At 36.7% G+C, this 21,381-nt stretch overlaps 1 protein-coding gene across 1 annotated transcript in view; it reads left to right on the plus strand.

The window, feature by feature from the left end:
• The window catches only part of PNPLA8 (patatin like phospholipase domain containing 8), a 41,180-nt gene extending 22,464 nt beyond the window's left edge, over positions 1-18,716 (plus strand). The window contains exons 9-10 of the mRNA XM_059816555.1: positions 15,515-15,710; positions 17,833-18,716. Of these exons, the coding sequence (XP_059672538.1) occupies positions 15,515-15,710; positions 17,833-18,107 (471 nt within the window). The 3' untranslated portion in view covers positions 18,108-18,716. The remainder of the gene's footprint in view (positions 1-15,514; positions 15,711-17,832) is intronic.
• Positions 18,717-21,381: the final 2,665 nt, after the last annotated feature.

The following is a 21,381-nucleotide window of genomic DNA, read 5'->3' on the forward strand; positions in this document are numbered from 1 at the left end:
AACTGTATGAAGTAGTTGAATGAGAGTTATGTGTAGGGTTGAGATTAATTCATAAAGATTCTATGTATGACTCTAGACGTATATGCTGGAATCATGCCTGAACTGAACTGTTCGCTTTAACCCTCACTTTTCCATAACATACATAAATATATTTACATGTGCATGTGAATTTGTGTACACACATGCATGGCCTTTCTCTAGGAACATTCCAGTCTGACTTACTGTACTAGTCACTGTAAATGTTTGAGGGGGTTGTAAAGTGTGTTAATTTATTAATAAGGTAATAAATTATTTTTACAGTTCTTCCGATGTAATTGTTTAGAAAGAGATTTCTAGGTGCCTGAACACTTATTTTCATTTGTGCTGCAGATAAGCTGATGCCAGGTTTGTTAAGTTTCTCTGAAAAGTAAGCAGTTCAAAAACAAATAGCAATATTTACATTCAGGTCAATCATGCCATGCTATCTGGTTCCACTCTGTCAAGTAGAAAGACACAGTGCAGCTGTTGGTAGATGAGGGGAGGAGGATTAATGTTCTTTGTGGTTCAAAAGAGGAACACATTAACATTCAAAGGGATTTAATCCCTGTAACATGCTTCTCTAGGAACTGTGCAAGTCAAGAGAGACCAAGTCATGATGTTACAATATAGAAGCTGTATTGGCACATATGTCAGCTTTTTTATATTAAAATCTATTCATGAAGCACTGAGGGTCTCTTAACCTCTCCACAGTCCTGTTACAACCAATGATTTTTTTTTTCCCTACTTCCCACAGAGGGGTGTATTCCTCTTTTTTTTTTTTTTCCTGTAGTGTGAAAAGCATTTGGGGTACTTGTAATGTCACTTCAGTAGACAGTACAGTATGCTGAGGAAATTGCCAATTAATTAAAAGAACAATTTAAGATTTAACAAAATCATTATGCACACTTCATTTACTAGGTTTTACAGTAAAAACTAAATTTGTCCCACAGGATTAATTAAAAGGGCAGCAGGGGTTGTGTGTGTGGTGCTGGTCATGAGTTTAACAAAGCCACAGATTTTTCTCAAAATAAAATATGCTCAATTTAATACAAAGGACTTGATCACCTTTTTCTTGATAGCTTCCCATGATTTCATTGCTGCATTACAATTCCATTTATTAAAATGCTGGTATTGACTTATAGTAGTGTTCAAATAATATTTTCTTTGAGCAATATCAGATACTAAAGTGGTTAAATTGGAAGCTATTCTGTTAGTGGAGTTTTAATAATGCAGGTGTAACAGGATGTGTGGTGAGAATACAACCTAGAAATAAAAAATATGTATAGTACAATAATATGATGTAACTAAAATTTCAAGTGTCACCTTCATTAAAAAAGATAATACACAGTTTCTTTGTATTTTTCAAACTTTTGCCTTCCTTTTATTAGGCCATAAATCTGTAAAGCCATTTCATCTTTGTAGCTTGTTACAGGAGAGACCTTCAAAAGTGATTCGCTTAGTAGATCCTACCCTAATTGGTTTTGCACGGTAGCTTTTAAAATTAGATTCAAGGGTGCTTCCCAGGCTCTAAGAAGACATAGAATATAGGTCACATTGAAGTTCTTTTCATTCTTAGGATATGCCATGGTGATCAGTATGCACAAGAGCTTATACAGACTGCAGTTTAATAGGTGTATCTTGTTCTCACAATGATAGAAACAAATATTTCTTTGTTTCTCTGTCTACTTGTTGCCATACACATTTTCCTACAGCCTTGGAGGCAGTGTTGCCTACTGTTTAAGGAAGAGGGAATTTACTGGAATGTGTTAGCTACATGGATATGTGCATTTCTTTTTCTCTTACGGATTCTAGAGGTTTGGTTAGCAGCTCTTAAGGTGGACACATATGATGCAGTCTACCAGCCTTCATGAAATTGCTGTGGTTACAGCACCAGTAGTATTTTGCAGAGCAGACCGCTTGCGAGATTCCCTGCAGGGACTTGCAAAGTGAGGTGTTATTGAAAGATTTGTTTAGTGAAATGAAATGGAGAGTGTATTTCGTTTAGGTATTTAACTTGGAAGTATTATAATTTTTACCTCCAGTGATTGAGTGATGTTTTGCCAATATAATTTTCAAAGTGCTTATTTTTTTTTTAAAAAAAAAAGCAAACCTCACTCCCAAAAGAGCTGTATTACATTTAACTATTTTTTTGCTTAGTCTTCTGAGTCCATATATCTTTAGTTACACCGTTTACCAGCTAATACTTGCTATGGAACAAATCTTGTAAAATCAGAGGAGGCTGGTGTAGTGAAAAATTAAGAACTAAGTCAATTCAGTAATCTTTGTACAGACAATCTAGGTTGCTGCTCTCAAGTTCTGATATTACCGTCCACCATTTCTTAGATCAAAAAGAACAATTTACTGTCAATTCTTGACAGCTTGTAATTTTTACTTTCCCAGGTTGTATATCTATCTAATACTGACTTGAATGGGGCCATATTTCCATATGAAATAGCCTTGTGATATTCATTGCAAATAATAGCCTAAGAAAGTAGTGGGACTATTGATATACTGTTACCTCTTCCCTTAAGGAAGGCTTGTTACTGATACATGGTGGTCTGGTGCTTAATGCGAACAATCACTTCATGCTTTGTCAGCCACCATCCAGCCTCTAATTTGCCTTCTGTATTGTAGTTTAAGAAACTGCCGCCTTCTTGTCGTGGATACAGGTTTTAGTACTGTGACAGGAATAATTTTCACCATGTACGCAAAATGTGCGTAAAGTCACTTAGCTCAATACCCAGTGCGTTCCATTAGTCGAATAGGGCACAATGTCTAAGCCCCATTTCCTGTACTGAGCTTCTCTTCCAATACAAGGATTAATCGATAGTGTTAATTTTGCAAATCTCAAATCAGTTGGCAATCTCTTCAAAGATTCTTTACCTTGCAATTTTTCTTTTACTGGGAGTATATTTACACTGCTGTTTTTAGTAGCAGAGGTATTTCAGGTTTTTTCTACCGAATTTAGAATTATTTCAGCTGGCATTTCCTTAGGAAAAATAGATAAGGGAATATAGAACAAAACAGTTTCCCTTGGGTCAAATTCAGTCCTCTGTCGTGGTTGCCAACTGCATCATAGACTGTGGTTCATAAACATGTAAAGCTGTCTTTGCTGTTGCTACCTTTGTAGAAGGTTATTTCAAGAAGATATTTCTTCATTATTCTCATGGCTAGAAAATTTCTGATTTTCATTCTTAAGTCTGTTTGTAGCTAATGGATACAAATTGTCCTTGTGCCAGTAATGTTTTCTAGTTTAACTTTTCTTCTTGTAGTATTTACTCTTCTGATGTGTATCTAGAAAGCACTCATACCCTTTCTTATTTTTTAGTCTAAATATGCCAGTCTGTCTCAATCTGGCAAAATAGGCTCTGTGTTCTCTTGATCATCCTAATGGTCCTTCATTGCACCTGCTGCAGTTTGAGTAATCTTTCTTGAAACTGGACTATTCAGCGTCTTTTGGCATGACCCAATACACATTGTGCAAAGTTGAATGATATACCAGATTCAAAATTAGCATTTCTAAATTAGAAGCAAAATTCAGAGGAGTTAATTTGATCAGGCTGGAACACTGTATTCTCAGTGATATCTTAACTGTGCCATGTATTTCCTATTTCAGAGGAAGGTACAACTTAGAATTACAGTTGCCTTTCAACAGCTACTTCATATATAGGTTGTTAAATCATTCTGCAATAGTGCTCTACTCAGATCTTTCCCATGGTTGGTCTGATTTCAACTTAGTTCTGAAAAGCATAGCTTTGTGTTTATGAGCACTTTGCTTGGCTGTATGTAGTCTCCTTTGGGTTTCCATAGACCTTAGAGTCGTTCTGTATTTACAGTAAGGCTTTTGTATTTGCAAAGCCTGTAACTTCATAGTAACAGGTTTCGTTAGCAGTTGCATGCTTTTGAGAAAATAATAATAAAGAGGATGAGCCCCAAACCAGCTGTTGAGTAACTCTGATAGAAAACAGTCCCAGCCAAAGAGTTCCCCATTCAATATAGACTGTTGTCCCATCTGATCAGCCAGTTCTTTATCCACTGAAGACTCTTGGACCACTTCCAGTGGCCTGGTATGTAAGGTGCTTTATAAATCCAGACATTATTCATCTAAAAACTTCTGTTTCCATTTCTATCTGCCTTTGATAAACCCATCTTGTATTTTGACATCTAGGCATGTACTTCTTCATTTAGAGGACTCATGAAAATGCAGAACTCTTCCTTTAGTTCTTTCTCCCTCTTCCCCCACCCCCCCCACTGTAGATACAGCTACAAACAGTTTACGTAAAAGTCATCGTGTTCCCTTGTGTAGGAACTGGTTGGCGATTAAAGCGTCAGGAGAAACATCTGTTTGACACGCTGGGCATGTATGTTCCTCAGATTCCAGTAATGCTGTTCTAATCCCTGTGAATCATTAGAATCATCAAAATAGTTTTTAGCCAAAGTAAGGAAATTTTGGGGGTTCTGATCAATTATAAAATCACGTATGTGATTAATGGGTGAATATGGTCTTGAATTGAGAGCATGAAGCTCTCACAAGCATTAAAAGCTTGTGCTTTTAATGACAATATATTTTATTGCCCGTATTTCTTTCTTTCACGATGTCTGCTAATACTTAGCAAATCTTCTTCAGTACAGTGTAAGAGTATGTTTTCTGTATCTGACATAAAACCACTGATGTCTTCAGACAGCTGGTCATTTTCTGTGAATTAATGACTTGCTGGGATGAACTAATAATTTAGGATAATCACCCAGCAGTCTACTTCAGCGGACTATTCATTCTAAACAAATGTTAAGAACAAACATGGCTAATGTGGGGTAAAATAATGTAAAATAGATTATTAAATGTATAGCTTATAATAGCAATAGTATTGATAACACTCAGAAGCATTTAGCATAACATTTGTGTGTATGCAAACAGTGTATTACGGTGTTGCTAATTTTTAGGAAAAAATTATAAATACTGTATGGGAGAACAGTTGTACTGAAAAGGAAGCTTTTCAGTAAACTTTCAAACTTTATTAGTTATTCTTTTTTTTACTTTATGTAATGTGATCTCAGTGTAAATTGATCTCTCTTTGCAACTGGTGTAGTAGAAGTACAAGTGTAGCTAATGTACCTTCTGATTTTTTTTTTTTTTAAACTGTCGAAAACAGCAGTAATGGAAGTTTTAATACCAGTGTCATTCAATAATATAAATACAAACGCATTTAATTTTCATTTTCTGTACATTTTCTGAAGAATTTTTCCATTAGCCAGTTCAAGGGAAATCCCTTTTTCAGAGTACACTTGAGCTGTCGCTTGTCACAGTTCTAGAGTGTTTGGTTTTTTACTGTCTGAAGAGAAATTGTAACTTTGTGATAGCCTTACAAAGTAATGAGCACAAGACGTTTATTTCAGGAATTTAAAGAAGCATCTCTCCCTCTCCTTAAGTAATGGAATCAGTTCATTCGGAAATTGTTAGAAATTTGGTGTATAGGAGGATTGCATTAATATCTGTCACAAATTAAGGCCTCTGTTGGGAGTCAGCATAGTGCAGAATACATCATAAATTGTATGTAGTTGACCCCATAGCATCCCTGTTAGCATGATTATGAAGCAAGGGTGAATCTATCTAAATAAATCGCATTAAATAATTGTAAAAAGAGATAACTGTAGGTCATTGTATGCTTTATAGAAAATTACTTAATTTATTAAAAAATCTTTTATCACTTATCTCTCATTCAGCAAAGTAGATCAGACCCACCATTAGAATGAAGCTAAAACAAATTGTTCTAGTGCACTGTACATTTTAGACAGATTTGTTAGAAATGTTGGCATTGCCGTCCATTGCTTGTCACCAAGATAAAGAGGAAACAATTCCACTTCTGTACTGTTTCATGTTTATAAAGCATTATATGTTTTATGGGGTCAAAATAGTTTGTGAAGGGACATAAAGATTTCCTGTACTTGCTGGAAGCTCCTCTTCAACAGTTGCATCCTCAGTAGTACTGTGACCAGACTGGTTACTCAGAGGAGGAGAGCTGTGATTAATGTAATACTTCAAACATTTTTGTATATATTTAGCAGAACCGGCAGATTGTGTAACCTTTTGTATTGAGGAGAGTATATCTGAGCTGAACACTGTAGGGACTAGTTTATTGCACAGTTAAATCTGAATGTATAGATTCCTTTTTCACAAAGCATATATTAAAAACTGTAATTTCGTAGCCCTGGGATGTTAGAGTAAGCCTTAAAGCTTTATATGTGAATATACTAACATTCTTGTAATGGCACTGGGTGCCCAGTACAATGAGAGTACTAGGTCAGGATGTGAATCTTGAAGTTAATCTGTATGAGTAGATGTTCCAGGTAGTAAAATAACTCCTTTTTCTCATTCCTGTCTTCTACTCTGAGGGCATTTGCTGCTACTTAAGTAAATGTATTGAGCTGATTTTATAGAATGATTGTGCAAGGCATACTCATTTAACTTACGGAAACTATAGTACATGGTTTTTAGAGTAGTTATTTTAATTTTTCTAATTAGTAGCCCCTTGTTATAGTGCAGCAACTCTTCAAACATTTGAAGCAATAAGCCTTATCCTTAATCTGCATATTTATTATATTTATTTTGACTTTAAACATAGAATTTAAAAAATACTTTTCAAAAGTCCATTCAGAATCTTAGCATGTCTTGTCCTAGCCTGCAATAGCTTTGTACTAATTCTGTCTCCACTTTTTCACGAGGACAATGAAAGTAAACAACAGAGCAAGTCTGTAAAAGTGAACTGAAATGCAAAGCATGTCTGCATAGGCAGTGAGGTGAAGTGGTTACTATGGAGCTGACAAACTCGGCTTCCAAATATCAGGCTTGGCTTTCTTAAGTTATATATCCTTCATCCAGTGCTAGATTATTTTCTTCACAAAGTTTAGCATCATTTAAGTGAAACTGTGCAGCACACAGGACATTAGACAGAACAATTAGAAGGCACAACTTGAGTCTGACAAAATTAGGAAATGCAATGATAGCCTATGAATGTACAGTGTATTGTAAACTTGTTAGAAACAACTGCCCATGGTAAAGTATGGTTCAAACTGATTTTTTTATTTGAATATCTTAATTTTAAATAACTGTTTCCAAAGTATTTACTTAATATGTGAGCGGTGACTTTATGCGCGTTCATTATAATTATTTAAATGGGACAAGATTTTCAGAAGGTCCTGTGCTACCAAGCTCCGAAGTGGTCTAGAGCACTGTCTTTGAGACTTGCTGATGTATTTTCCTTCTGATTTTAGAATTTGCGCCTATCTGTTTCATAATGTTTAACCAGGCCTTTCTTTATCCCTAGAACTGAGCAAGCAGGGTATCTTCATCAGAGAGTTTTCATTGGAGCATATGCCTACAAAAGGTGCATTTTTTCTGCTTTAAATAATTTACGATCTGGTAGTCAAATCATGAGGGACCCTTCCCTGACTATTTTGTGACTATCAAAAAACTTATAGAAAACATTAGCTACAGCTTTAGACTTCTGGCTAACGACCAGCAAGCCCTAAAAATATGGTTACAATTGCATGGGGAATCTTTTGGAAAAATCTGTATGAAAAAAATTTCATTGAGTTCACTCAGGAATTAGCTGATAAAATATTAAACAAAACGTAACAATTGAATGTTTACCACTTGGAAAGCCTGTGGCAAAAGACTGAAAGTAATGTCCCAGTCCCTGAGTTCACTGCTTTGCTGTCACTAACAAGCTTGGTTTTATATGTATTAAGCTCCATTTTAAGATTAATTTATTTGATTACTTCCATTATTTTTATTAGAAATTTTTAAAAAAAGCCTTCTTCCCTACTGTTTACCTGCATGATGACATTAGGAATTGTACACCCTTTTTCAGCACTTACTTGCATTAACTTTCCTACTCTGGCACTTTGTGTTCAGTGTACTGCCAGCAAATTAAGTTGACTCAAGAGTGGAGTGGTTTTGCAAAGTTCAGCATATGAAGAAACGTCTAGTACTTGCCAGTGCACTGACTGTAGCAGCACAGAAAAACGCAGAAGGGAAGGGGTGACTCATGTATGTTTGGGAAGTGAAGAGAGTTTGCAATTGGATTGAGAACTAGCTAAATGAGAAGAGATGGTGAAATCTAGGGAAGGCCAGACAATCTAAGAATGCGACAACAGAGAGAATGAGGGGTCTACCCTGGCTGTTTGCCCGACACTGAGTCCTGAGTCAGAACTCGGGACAATTGCACATTTTTGTGGATGTTGGTCAGCAGTTTAGTCATTTGAAGAGCTCCTGTAAGTTACCCTTTCAATTACAGATTCCAAGGTATGAGTTGCATATGGAAAATGCAAACATTCATTTTCCACAAGACTTAAACTGGACTGACAAAGTTTAATTTCTAATAAGAATGGCTTTAAAAATGTAATTTCATTTTACAGCTAAAATAACATGTATCTATGATTCATATAATATTTCTTTAAATAGAGTAGAACCTTAGGAAAATTGGAAGAAGACAGGGCCTCAGGGGGTCAACTGGTCCAGCCTCCTGTTCAGAGCAGGATAAACCTCAAAGTTAGGTCAGGCTGCTCAAGGCCTTGTCCCGTTGAGTTTTGAAAATATCCAAGGATGGAGATTCCACAGCTTCTCTGGCTTTTATTCTGTACTTTTTGAAAGAGTCTGGCTGTGTCTTCTCCCCCTTCAGGTAGTGGAAGACTGTGATTAGATTCCTCCTTGGCTTTCTCTTTTTCCAGGTTAAGCAAACCCAGTTCCCTGCATCTCTTCTCATATGTTACGTGCTTCAGCCCCCAAACCATCTTAGTCGTTCTTTACTGTACGTATTCCAGTTTTTCAGTGCCTTGTAACTCGGTGTCCAAAGTCGTACACAGCATTCCCAGTTTGATCTCATGAGTACTGAATAAAAGGGGATAATCACTTCAGTTGACCTACTGGTTTTGCTTTTAGGCCAAGTGTATGTTGATAATGTAGTAGTTTATCTAATATACTGTTCATATTGTCTCTCTTTTTCTGTGTGCACACAGACAGTACCATACCATAGCAATATATCTAATAATATAGATGAAAGGAGGGACATTTAAAGACATTCCAGTCTGTCAAAAAGGAACTGATAAACTTACTAGGAACTGAAAGAGTTTAGGGCCATGCATAAAGTCAGCATTGCTTTGTAGAATTTGAATTGCATCTGAAGTTTATAGTGTAATTTAGAATATCAATTTTTATGAACAAGATTTTTACACCATTGTATGTGGTATAAAGATCTATTTTGTTTGCATTATTTTGTTTATATGAAGGCTTTAGGAGATCAGAATTGTGCTGTGCTAGTATGGGTCCATGAAATACATGCTTTTCAATTATAAATTATGGAATATATTTTCAGAACATAAAATAGGTAATGGGCACGAAGAATGGCTGCATTCTGTCAATGTGTTTTGCACATCTTGCTGATGTTGGCATTTGCTGATCACTATACTTATGATCATTCTAAAATGCATTGTTGTATAAATACAATTTTATTCATAGAAAGTCACAGATGAAACTTCCCCACAGTCATTCTGTAGAGTATGCAGTGCAGCTTGTCACTAGTATACCTAATTTCCCTAATCTTTTCAGCAGTTGTCATATTTTTCTCCATAGCTCATCACAACTATCCACTTTGCTGTATTTCTAAAAAGTATTTTACTAGTGTTTGCTTTTGTTTGTTCCCCAGCCATGACTGTCTTTCAGTCCATGGCCTGAATCAATAAACTTAATTGCTTGGGTTAAACATTTTGCTTCTGGATTACTATTCTTGGTTTGTCATTCTTCCCTCCTGCAGAAACATGCTGGGAAGATCCTAATTCTACCATCATACTACCTGAAAAATGTAAATTTAAGATTGAGAGGTGGTTCAAAGACAGGAGATTGTACCAAGAAAACAGAACACTTGAAATTGAATGGACTCATAAAATGAATGACTTCTGAAAAAACAGACAAACAAGAACAGAGGCATCTCTGTACCCATAGATCAGAGAAATTGGCCTTGTTTACTTCCAGTTATTTAACTGCATGAAACTTTAAAGTGGCAAGAAAGCTCACAGAAACTAATACAGAGGAGGAAGCTATTGTGTTAGTCACCAATACACTCCATACTACTAGCAATCGATCAGTCTTTTGGTTATATTGCATTTTGGTTAATGTATTTTGGTTAATGTATTTTTATAAACATCTTTGTAAAAGCTCAGTGCTTACAACAACAATATTTTACTTGGTAAGTTATAAATAGTGTGTGTGTATAATATCTAGAGTATATAAAATACATACTATATATTATATATAAATATATTACTATATATTAAATATGTATTATAAATATATAAAAATAAGTGATATAAGTTATAAATAGGTTTAGTGGGCATGGTGGTGTTGGGTTAATGGTTGGACTTGATCTTATAGGTCTTTTCCAACATCAATGATTCTGTGATTCTGTGAAATAATTTAGATTAGTTTTTATAATATTATATAACTATAGAATAACTTCAACAGAATCAGAAAAAAAAATTAAGACACCACATTTAGCAGTTCTCCAAAACAAATTGACAAACTAAATCCATAGGAATTCAGAGCAAGGATCAGTGAATATTTTTGTGATCTCAGTGTATCTTATGTACAAAACTGCAGAGTCAGTTACTTGGAATTGTATTCCAGTGTCTCAAGGACAAGCATGAAGAAGGATATGTCATGATTTCTTACAATTACTTTTCTAAAAATTCAGATCTGGCTTTCATATTTCTGTATGGCTAGTTTAATATATTTCTTGGTAAGGACTTTTTGTCCAGTTTTACGAAGACAGAGGAATTACTTAGAATCCAAAAGGTTAGCTTCTATTTTTAATCTTAGAACTGGAAAATTCTTTGTTGTTTACAGTTTTCTTAGAATTCACTTACATGTGAAATCATTGCAACTAATTTTAAAACTTGTGAAATAATTTTCCACAGGAATTTCAGCCATTGACATAATTAGCTCTAAGGTTTCTGGAGCTGCAGAATTTAATAAATTATTGCAGTATTTCCTTCATTGAGTCCTTACTACTCTGATTTAACAACATTATTTACTGCTTCAGTAGCTGATCATTGTAAACAAAAGAGCAATATGATGAACATCTTTGTTTAACAGAGTAAGCTGATTTGAAGCACAATATTGATCGTGATGTGGTCATTATCAACCGTAATCTGTTTGGAGGGAAAGAAGAAAATCAGTTGCCTGCCTTATTGAGTCCTACTTCTAACTTTCGAAAAGTGACATGTATCTGTAAAAATGCTAGAAGTTATGTTAAAGTTGTCTAAATTGAGAATTATTAGGATTGGATATTTACTGTCATTTCAATAAACCTAAATTGGAAAATGTTTAAATATGGAAATTATTGCACAAAGCTGTTAGTTATCACAATACAGATTTGGTATGTGTAGGTATGTGTACTTTACCTTCCTTTGATCTTTTATTTGTCAATATTACAAAAATATTGTTGTATTGTAGTATTATATACCCCCTAACTTTTGATAACACTAATTTTCCCATGGTGGAGCAATCATGTTTAATTAAATTATATTAACAAGATAAGTAGAGATTATTTGGTAAGCATGTTTTTAATCTAGGATTTAAAAAAAAGTAAGCACCACAAAGATACTATTAAGATTTTAGTTTAAGATTCTTGGGGAATTATATCAAGGACAAAAACGTCCTTGTGTTTAGTTTTCTATGTAGAAGCTAATTTAAACATAAGCAAAGGATAATAAGTACTGAAGAGACCATTCATTTTAGCAGTGTTTTGAGCAAAGCGGACAGTATCCAGAAGTTGTTAAAAGAGCTTTTTGTAGGTTGAAATAAAAGCTTAGAAAAAAACCAAAACTCAAAAAACACAGCTCAGTAATCTTTTTACTTATTTATCTAGCACAGCTGTAGTTAAAAGGAGTTTCTGTAAAATGTTCTGTAAAAACTCCAAAACATTTTTTATTCTAAGCTATTCCTGAGTAGAGGTTTGCTTTCTTCAGAAAATTTGGATTGCATTTTTTATTGTTCTTGTAATGAGATGGCCAGGTGTGGGATATGGGGAGATCAGGGAGCTTTAGGATATAGGGATCTTTTGCATAATCCTTATTGTAGTCAATATTCTGTTTCTTTTATATTTTCTATTTTTTCTTTGAATAGATTTTGAATGGCTATAAAGATCTTTGTCTCTGCTATTGATAATGTTTTCAGCCTAAGTTATGCCTTTATAACTGTTTATTAATACATTCCCAATATAGAAAGTCCTATTGAATTCAAAGTCCGAAGTAGTCTGTATCTTAGTTGGTTCACAAGAAGTGCTGAACATACTTTTTGAGTTTTGCTGGATCAAAATCTCTTTGAATGCCTGTCAGACTTTTTGTCAGTCATACTGATTCTTATTAGTCCTGAAGTATTTTACCCCAGCCTCTTCACCTACGCTTTTGATATGTTGCTAGCAAAAGACGTCTCTCCTCACTTCCAGAGTTACAAGTGTAGCCTTTGTTCCTATTAGTCTTGGGCATAATTCTGATCTTCAGACAACTTGAAGAAGCCTCACATTCCCACAGCCTGGTCCTCAGGGGTGGCTTGAATCATCCTGATACCTGATGAAAGGACAATCAGAAGAGCTCAAGCAACCTAAGAGTTTTCTCAAGTGCATTGATGACAACTTCCTGGCACAGTTGATGGGGAAGCCAATGAGGAAGGGTGCTGTGCTGGACCTGATGCTTATGAAGAATAAAGAACTAGTCAGGGACATGAAAGTTCAAGAAAGGCTTGGCTGCAGTGACCATGAGATGATGGAGTTCAAGATCCTAAGAGAAGGGAGCAGGGAGAAAAGCAGGACTACAGTCCTGGATTTCAGGAGAGCAGACTTCATCCTCTTCAGAGCTCTGCTTGGAAGAATCCCATGGGTTATGGCCTTGAAGAGAGGAGGGGTCCAGGAGAGCTGGCTGATGCTCAGTGATCACTTCCTCCAAGCTCAAGAAAGGACCATCCCAATCAAGTAGTTGTCACGTGCAAAGGTGGCAGGCATGGATGAGCAAGGAGGTCCTAACTGAACTCGGACAAAAAAAGGAAGAGTACAAAAGGCGGAAGCAGGGGCAGGTGACTCAGGAGGAGTATAAAGCTCCTGTCCAGTCTTGCAGAGATGGGATTAGGAAACCAAAAGCTGGCCTGGAGTTGAATCTGGAGAGGGATGTGAAGGGCAGCAACAAAGTATTCTACAAGTACATAAACAGCAAAAGGAAGACTAGGGAAAACGTGAGCCCACTACTGAATGGGCAGGGGAGCTGCTGACAAATGACATGGAAAAGGCCAAGATGCTTAATGCTGCCTTTTGTCTCAGTCTTCACCAGTAAAAATGGCTTTCAGTGATCCCAGGCTCCTGAAGCTAGAGGGAGAGTCTGGTGCAAGGAGGACTTACACTTGGTGGAGGAAAAACAGGTTAGGTGGCAGTTAGACAAACTGGACATACGTAAATTCATAGGGCCTGATGGGTTGCGCCCACGAGTGCTGATGGAGCTGGCTGATGGAGCTGGCTGATGGCATTGCGAGGTGACTCTTGATTATCTTTAAATGATCATGGTGATTAGGAGAGGTTGGGAGAGCAAATATCATTCCGATCTTCAGGAAGGGCAAGAAGAAAGCTCTGGGAAGCTACAGGCTAGTTGGCCTCAGCCCAATCCCTCAGGAGGTGATGGAGGAAATCCTCCTGGAAATGATTTCCAGAGTCATGAAGGGCAAGGTGATCATGAGTAGTCAGCATGGATTTACAAAGAGGAGCTCATGATTGACCAACCTGGTAGCCTTCTGCAATGATGAGATGTTGTTCACCTCAACTTTAGTAAAGCCTTTGACATTTATCTCCCATAACATCATAGACAAGCTGACAAAGTGTGGGTTAGATAAGTAGATAGTGAGGTGGATTGCAAACTGAATGACCAGGCCCAGAGGGTTGGGATCAGTGTCACAAAGTCTAGTTGGAAGCAAGTCACTAGAGGTGTACCCCAGGGATCAGTACTGGGGCCAATACTATTTAACATCTTCAGTAACGACCGGGTTGATGAGACAGGGTGTACCTGCAGGAAGTTCGCAGATGGTACAAACCTGGGAGGAATGGCTGGTACACCAGATGGTTGGGCCACCACTGGAGAATTCTCACGAATTTCAACAAGGGGAAAGGCAGAGTCCTGCATCTGGGGAGGAATAACCCCATGCACCAACCCACACTGGGGACTGGCTGGTTGTAAAGCAGCTTGGCAGAGAAGGACCTTGGGGTCCTAGTGGACAACAAATTGAACATGAGCCAGCAATGCACCCTTGTGGCAAAAAAGGCCAACAGCATCCCGGCCTGCATTAAGAACAGTGTTGCCAGCAGGTCAAGGAAGATGATCCCTCTTCTCTGCACTGCTGAGGCCACATCTGGAGTACTGTGTCCAGTTGCCCAGTACAAGAGAGACACGAGCATACCGGAACAAGTCCCATGCAGGGCCACAAAGATGATTAAGAGGCTGGAGCATCTCTCGTATGAGGAGAGACTGAGAAAGCTGGGACTGTTCAGCGAAGAGAAGGCTCGGGGTATCTTACCAATGTGTACAAATAAAGGATGGGAGGGAATTAAGATGAGGGAGCTGTACTCTTCCCAGTAGTGCCCACTGACAGGACAAAAGACAATGGTGTAAGTGAAAACACATGAAATTCCATTGGAACACAAGAAAATTTTTTTACTTTGAGGGTGGTCAAAGACTGGAACATGTTGCCCAGAGAGGTTTTGGAGTCTCCATTTGTGGAGATACTCAAAACCCAACTGGACATGGCCTTGGGCAACATGCTCTAGCAGGCCCTGCTTGAGCAGGGGGGTTGGACCAGATGAGCTCAATAGGTCCCTTCCAACCTAAATGATTCTGTGATTTTCCAAGTTTTAAATCCAGGTTTATGGCATCCTGTGTAATGACTGTGCTTATAAAGCAGCTTTGGCCAAGCTTAGCTCTTGTGTGTGGGTTTTTTTTTTTTTAATTTTGTAATCTGCAGGTAGTGATTTGGATTTTGTTATAGAATATATCGTTGTATTGCCAGTAATAAGCATTTTGAGGTGCTGACTTTTTGATTGTGTAAGAAATTGTCAATATGCATATCTGTCTTACCTAAAAGGTCTTCAGAAGATGAAGTCATAACTTTTGCAGATATTCCAGTGAATGCTGCTCTTTCAGCCTACCTCTTCTATACAATACTCACAACAGCAGACCTGACCACAGACCCAGGAGCTGCTCTGGCAGTGTCCATAAGCCCAGGAAGCCTAGCTCCGCAGCTGCTGCATAGCACAAACAGAACAGTTGCACAAAAGATGGAAAATAATGCTTGCTTGATGTAATTGATTTTGTATATTAGTGCTATGCTAGTTTAGTTTATAGTTGCAGTTTCTTTTATGACTGTATGTTACATACAGTACTAACATTTGTATTTATTTTTAATTTACAGGACGGAGGTCTGCTTCTAAATAATCCTTCAGCACTGGCAGTTCATGAGTGCAAGTGTCTTTGGCCAAATGTTCCATTGCAGTGTCTAATATCTTTGGGCACTGGTCGATACGAAAGCGAGGGAAAGACCAATGTCACATACACCAGTTTGAAAGCCAAACTCACAAATGTTATCAGCAGCGCAACTGATACAGAAGGTTGGTGTCTTAAGATACAGTTGTATTGTGACTGTTTTCAGTTTTTTATGTTTCTTAGAATTAATGGTTCCAATTCAGAGAGCAATCTGCAACCTTTTGTCTTTCCCCTTCTCTGCTCTACCTGCCCCATTGAAGCTACTTGAAACATGTCTCTTCGTAACTCATTATGTATAGTTGATGTTTTAGTATCAGTATTACAGGTTTTTTGGAGATAATAAAATGAATGCGTTTCTTAGCCTTATCTCTGTGAACTGTGAATCTTCAGCTTCACTATGTTGTTGCTAAGCTCTTTTAGTTTATGAGTTCTCAACTGTTAATGAGGTTGATGACATAGGTATACTAAAGATAAATTTTAAGGTATCTTTTATCAGAATAACAATGATAATCCAACAGGATTTATACGAAGTGGTATGTTTTTACTGTTGCTTCAGGATAAAGGCATACTCAGGAATTCATTTCAGTAGAAAAATCGTATTTTCATATATTTGGTTTGTTTTTCCTATTAACAGAAGTGCTTAATAGTTAATATAGAACATTGATTGGTTTTCAACAGCTTCAGAAAAAGCATTTTAGTTCTGTTCTTTTCTATGCATGCTTTTATACATGTGCTTTTCCAAGGACTAGACTGTATCTGCCAATGGTCATGACTTCCATTGCTGTCAGGAGAAGCCAAGCATGTGTTTTCCAAAATAAACTCTGTTCCTAGGATGGGGGTACACTGGAACTCTATCACTAGCAGTTTACATCTGTTTTGTTTTTATAAACAGGAAATACTGAGATGCAGATAATTCCCTCGCCCCTTACAAAGGAAACTGATACTGTAAAAAGCTAGGGAAGAAGAAATACTTTTACGGTCTAGATCCCTTGCTGCATGATCTCTGTCAACTGACTGTCATTAGTAAGAAGCAGCTAGATTTTGGGCTGCCTTTGGTTTTTGCACAAGCATGGAAAGACAGTGGGAATTGTGGGAAGGAGAGATGTGTTGTCCACTTTCTATCAAGGGAAGAAGAAGTTCCATTGCAGCTGAAAAATCGGGCAAGAAATTTGGTGGGGAAGAGGATGAAAGGAAAGTTCATTGTGGAGACCAAAGGAGAGGGAATGGAAAGAGGGGAGAGTAGATTTGAGCAAATGATAAGTTATGTTATGAAGGAAAAAGGGGAGAGTATAAAACAGGGCAAGAAAGACTGGATGTGGTGAGAAAGAACAGAGACATAGCTGAGTAATTTACGAGGAGGAGGGACCAAATAGGGAAGATTTCAAGTTAACAAGAATCTTTTGCTGTAGTCTTACCCGTGGTATTTTTTTCACTTTACAATTTTTATATAACAGTAGATGTTTAAAAGAATGGAGGAGAGTGGTAAGAATACAAAGAAGATGGAAACAGAATGAAAGATGAAGTCATGGAAATGGAATTTAATGGAGCCAACAAAGAGAAGAGAGATATAAAAGAAGAGAGAAAATAAGTTGTAAAAGGAAGAGAAGACAGGAACATACAAATACTTTACATAGCCAGTTTATTATTCTGCTAGTTAACTGAACTGTTACAATTTAACTTGAACATTTTAAATTAAATGAACGTTGAATTCAAACCCAAAATCTGTAATAATATATATAAAAATGAATTAGTTGCAAACAACAGAAAGCTTTAAACCTACATACTTTTCACTGCAGTCTTTTGAGATTAGAGAAAAACATATAGCTGTCATTTTCATAATACCCACTCCTGTTAGTACTGAGTGTGACAAATCATGGGTATCCTGAATGGGAATATGTAAGTTACATTCCTGCTCTTCAGAATGCACTCTCACTTGTAAAGGAATGGAATGTACATGTAATTACAAATCTGGAGAGCTGCAAAGCCTTCTTAATTGTCGTACCAGTGAAGTTGTCTTAGAATAAAAGATGAAGCTTTTCCAGAGTAAACAGAGCTAGAGGGTCATTTGCAAACCTTCTAATGAGAAAGGGTTTTTGATAAGGCAATAGCGGGGAAAAAACGTTTACTCAGCAAAGCAGCACATATTTACACTTACTGTGTCACTCCAGAGCACTTGTTCAGAGACTGTAGGACTCTTTGTCTGTCTCATGTAAATACAACTGTTTCCTTCATTTGTTTTCAATACAGAAGTTCACACCATGCTGGATGCGCTGTTACCTCCAGATACTTATTTCAGATTTAACCCTCTTATGAATGAAGACATACCTCTGGATGAAAGTCGTAAAGAGAAACTCAGTCAGCTGCAGACAGATGGAATTCGTTATTTAGAACGAAATGAAGAAAAACTGAGAAAAGCTGCAAAAATATTAACACAAGAAAAAACAACTTTTCAGAGACTTCAGGACTGGATAAGATTAAAGGCTGACATGTATGAAGGCCTTCCATTTCTTTCCAAATTGTGAATATGTAATGCATGAAAGATCATAAATGTAAATCTTGTTCCAGAAAATCTATTCAGTACTGTAAAGGAAGAATGTTTATTGGGGCTAAAGAACATCTTTGGAAAGCTATCAGAATTCTGGAGAAAGCAATTCAGGATGGCTGTTTTGTGCACACTTACTTGATACAAGGTTTTACGGTGTTAATTATTTTGTGAACTTTACGGATCTTACTGTTGTTCTACTTAAGTTCCTTAAGTCAGTAAAACTGAAAATTATGAAAACAATTGTGCTATGCATTTTTGGATGTATGTACCATATTTATGGTGGCAGTAAAACTTTATCAACTACCAGGCTTATTCAAAATTAATAAAAAATAAAATCCTCTTTCACTTTAGTGTAGGCAATATACCTGTTAGGCTTTTATGTAGCCAGTGACTTCAGCAGAAATGTAACGTTGTTACAAAAACTTTGCCTGTGTTAATTGCACTTTTACATTTGAAAGATAACATTTAATTTTTTTTTTATTTTCAGTGGGTTTTGTATGTAACAGTATTGAGTAAGATGTTTGGATGACTATAAATGGCATATTAAATTATGAAAACTAACTGATATTTTTAGGACTTGCTGCTTATTGTTTTTATTGGAATAACTTCAGATCGATTCATTCATTTTTTGAAAATAATCCCAAGCCCCAAAACTTCACTTGAGCAGCTATTCCTGTCACATGATAAAGGAAATACAATCTTGAAATAGTTCACGAGTGAGAAGCTTACTGTAGAAGCTTCAGTTTTGGATGCCAATCTTCAGCTGTCTCTAGTCAAGAAGAAAATTATCAGTTGAAATAATAAATTATGCATTTCCTTTTGTCTTGTAACTTTCTCTAGCCTCTTGAAATTACCTTAGAGTTGTGAAGTTAACATTTAGAGCTTACTACAATCTTACTGCTCATTCCTTTGCAACTTTCTGCTCATGTCAAGAAGGGTGGTGCAGTAAGCTATGACAATACAGTACATCAATGAAAGGTTTTCAACAACAGGAAGGTACACATGAGTTCTTCGAAACAGTGTGACTGCAGTGAAATTTGAGTTAGACACAGCTGCTGTCACACACTAGGCACGTACCCACTAATAAGATTGCTTGACAGGTTTCTGGGTGAGTTTTTGCCTCAGTAGACAGCAACAGTACATGAAAATATTTACTAGATAAAATGTGTGTTTTATGCAGTAGATGAAATGTCCAGTTTCACCAAAAAACAGTGCATTTGTCACTTTGCCTTTTGGGACTAATCACCTGCCATTGCATTATCTACTAAAAATAACATTTACTTTGATAGTCACCTTCTGTACTTGTCATCTTAAAACATTGAAAATGTTATTAGGCTGCCTTTAGGAAAGGAACTTTGAGGAAGAAGCTGAGAATCCTTTGTTATCTTAGGAGTTGTTACATAGTATTCTGTGACTGTGCAAGAAAACATTTGATTTGGGCTGTTCCTTTTTTAATCTGATGTATTTTTAATTTTTACCTATGTCATTTTACTCAGATACCTATACTTTTCTGGTGCTCCCTCAGTTCTCTGGCTTGTTTTTGCCAGTGAAGCTAGTAAATGTCATTAGTGCCTAAGCTGTAGCCTTCACGTTTTTTAAATTGTTCCCAATGCAAACAAATTCTAGGTGCATAAGGACTAAAGAAACCTTTGCCATTCAGTATGTGAGGAAGGGAAATGAGGAGGAACAGAGAGAAAGAAAAGGTAAAAAGCTACAGCAATTTAAAGATAAGTGAAACGATGTATGTTGTTCATTCTCCCCCCCTTTTTTTTTTTTAAAACTATGAACACCAGAAGTAGTTCCTTGAATAGGAACTACTAAAAAAAAAGTTTTACGATTTTGGTGCAATTGTACTTCATACAACTTCCCTTCTTCATTCCAGTTACTAAGAACTGAGTAAAAGAATAACGAGATCAAGCCTTTCCCAGTGGTGTGAGATAGTTTAAGCATATAAAAAAGAAATGTTGACATTATTCTGATCAAAGCAGCTTGTATAGAGTTAAGCTGTGTTACCAGCATCCTAAATCAAAATAGACAATATAGGATACTTTCATGTAACAACATATGTAACACGCTACTTCTTCCCCTGGCGAAGAGCAAAGTCATGGCATGATTCATAAGGCTGTCAAAGGCATTATTCTGAATTCGTAAGTTTACAGTCATAGCTTTTTGGGATAAGCATTTACTTAGTGAACAAAGTGAAAACATTTCCTCTTAATTTTTATACAAATAAAACCTGTAAGTTACTAATGTTCAGATGGTGGGGTAAGTGCATACACTGAACAGGGCTTTGCAGGTGGAATGTCATTCCTGTTTGCTGTCATTGAGTAGTTCTCCAAGTACTCTGTACTCTTCTCATGGGTAAATTTAGCATTATACTAGGAATTGATTAGAGAATGTAAACCAGGAAAGCTACCCGTCTTTTGAATGATTACAGAATATCTCAAATTAGCTTTGTTTAAATATCAGGGTTTTTTCTAGTTCTTTATGCGCTGCCTACAAAGCTTCCACTACAGCTCTGTTGAAAAAACAGTCATTTTGTATGGAGCCTTGGCTTTTCTAATCTGCCTTCCAGAAGGCTACATCGAACATATTCTAGGCTGATGGGTGCGGCTCTTTGGCTGACTTTTTAGATCCCGTATTTAAGAAATTACAATATACTTGCGAAGACATCTACGTTGTCTCCATGTTACTTGAGATGGCTTTTCCAAGTGGATATGCATGAATGCATTTAATCAGCTCACGGGAGTGAAGGCAAGTACTGTTTTGCCTTCAAAAGGGTACTTGCAAAATGGTACTTGCAGCTGGTTGCTTTCTCTGCAAAATCCCAGTGTGTGTTGCTTCAGCCCGCAAACTAGGACATGAGAAGAGCATGGGCTTCATGTTAGACCTCTGTAGAGCTTGATATTAATCTTTGGTTTGCACTAAAGGAAGTCTGGTTCTGAGTTGCATAAATAGTAATATTTGAGATAGAGCACATGCATGCAAAGATAAGTGATAGCAGCAACACTAGGTAAATGTCTCATGAAACACTGGTTCACTCGTGACTGCAGAGTGTAAAAATATAGCTCTTAAACCGATGAGGTCAAGGCTACATATAAAGAGCAAGAAGAAAAGGCTGTATTTAAATTGGTTCATTCCTTGAAAAGATTCTGATTCAGTTTAAAAGTATTGCTGATTTTTTACATATTGCTGTCTTGAGAGGGAGGGAGAAGTTTATTTCAGTTAGGGCAAGATCTGGATTTGTGATT

The sequence above is a fragment of the Gavia stellata genome, chromosome 4 (assembly GCF_030936135.1).
Source record: "Gavia stellata isolate bGavSte3 chromosome 4, bGavSte3.hap2, whole genome shotgun sequence".
In the NCBI taxonomy this organism is placed as follows: Eukaryota; Metazoa; Chordata; class Aves; order Gaviiformes; family Gaviidae; genus Gavia; species Gavia stellata.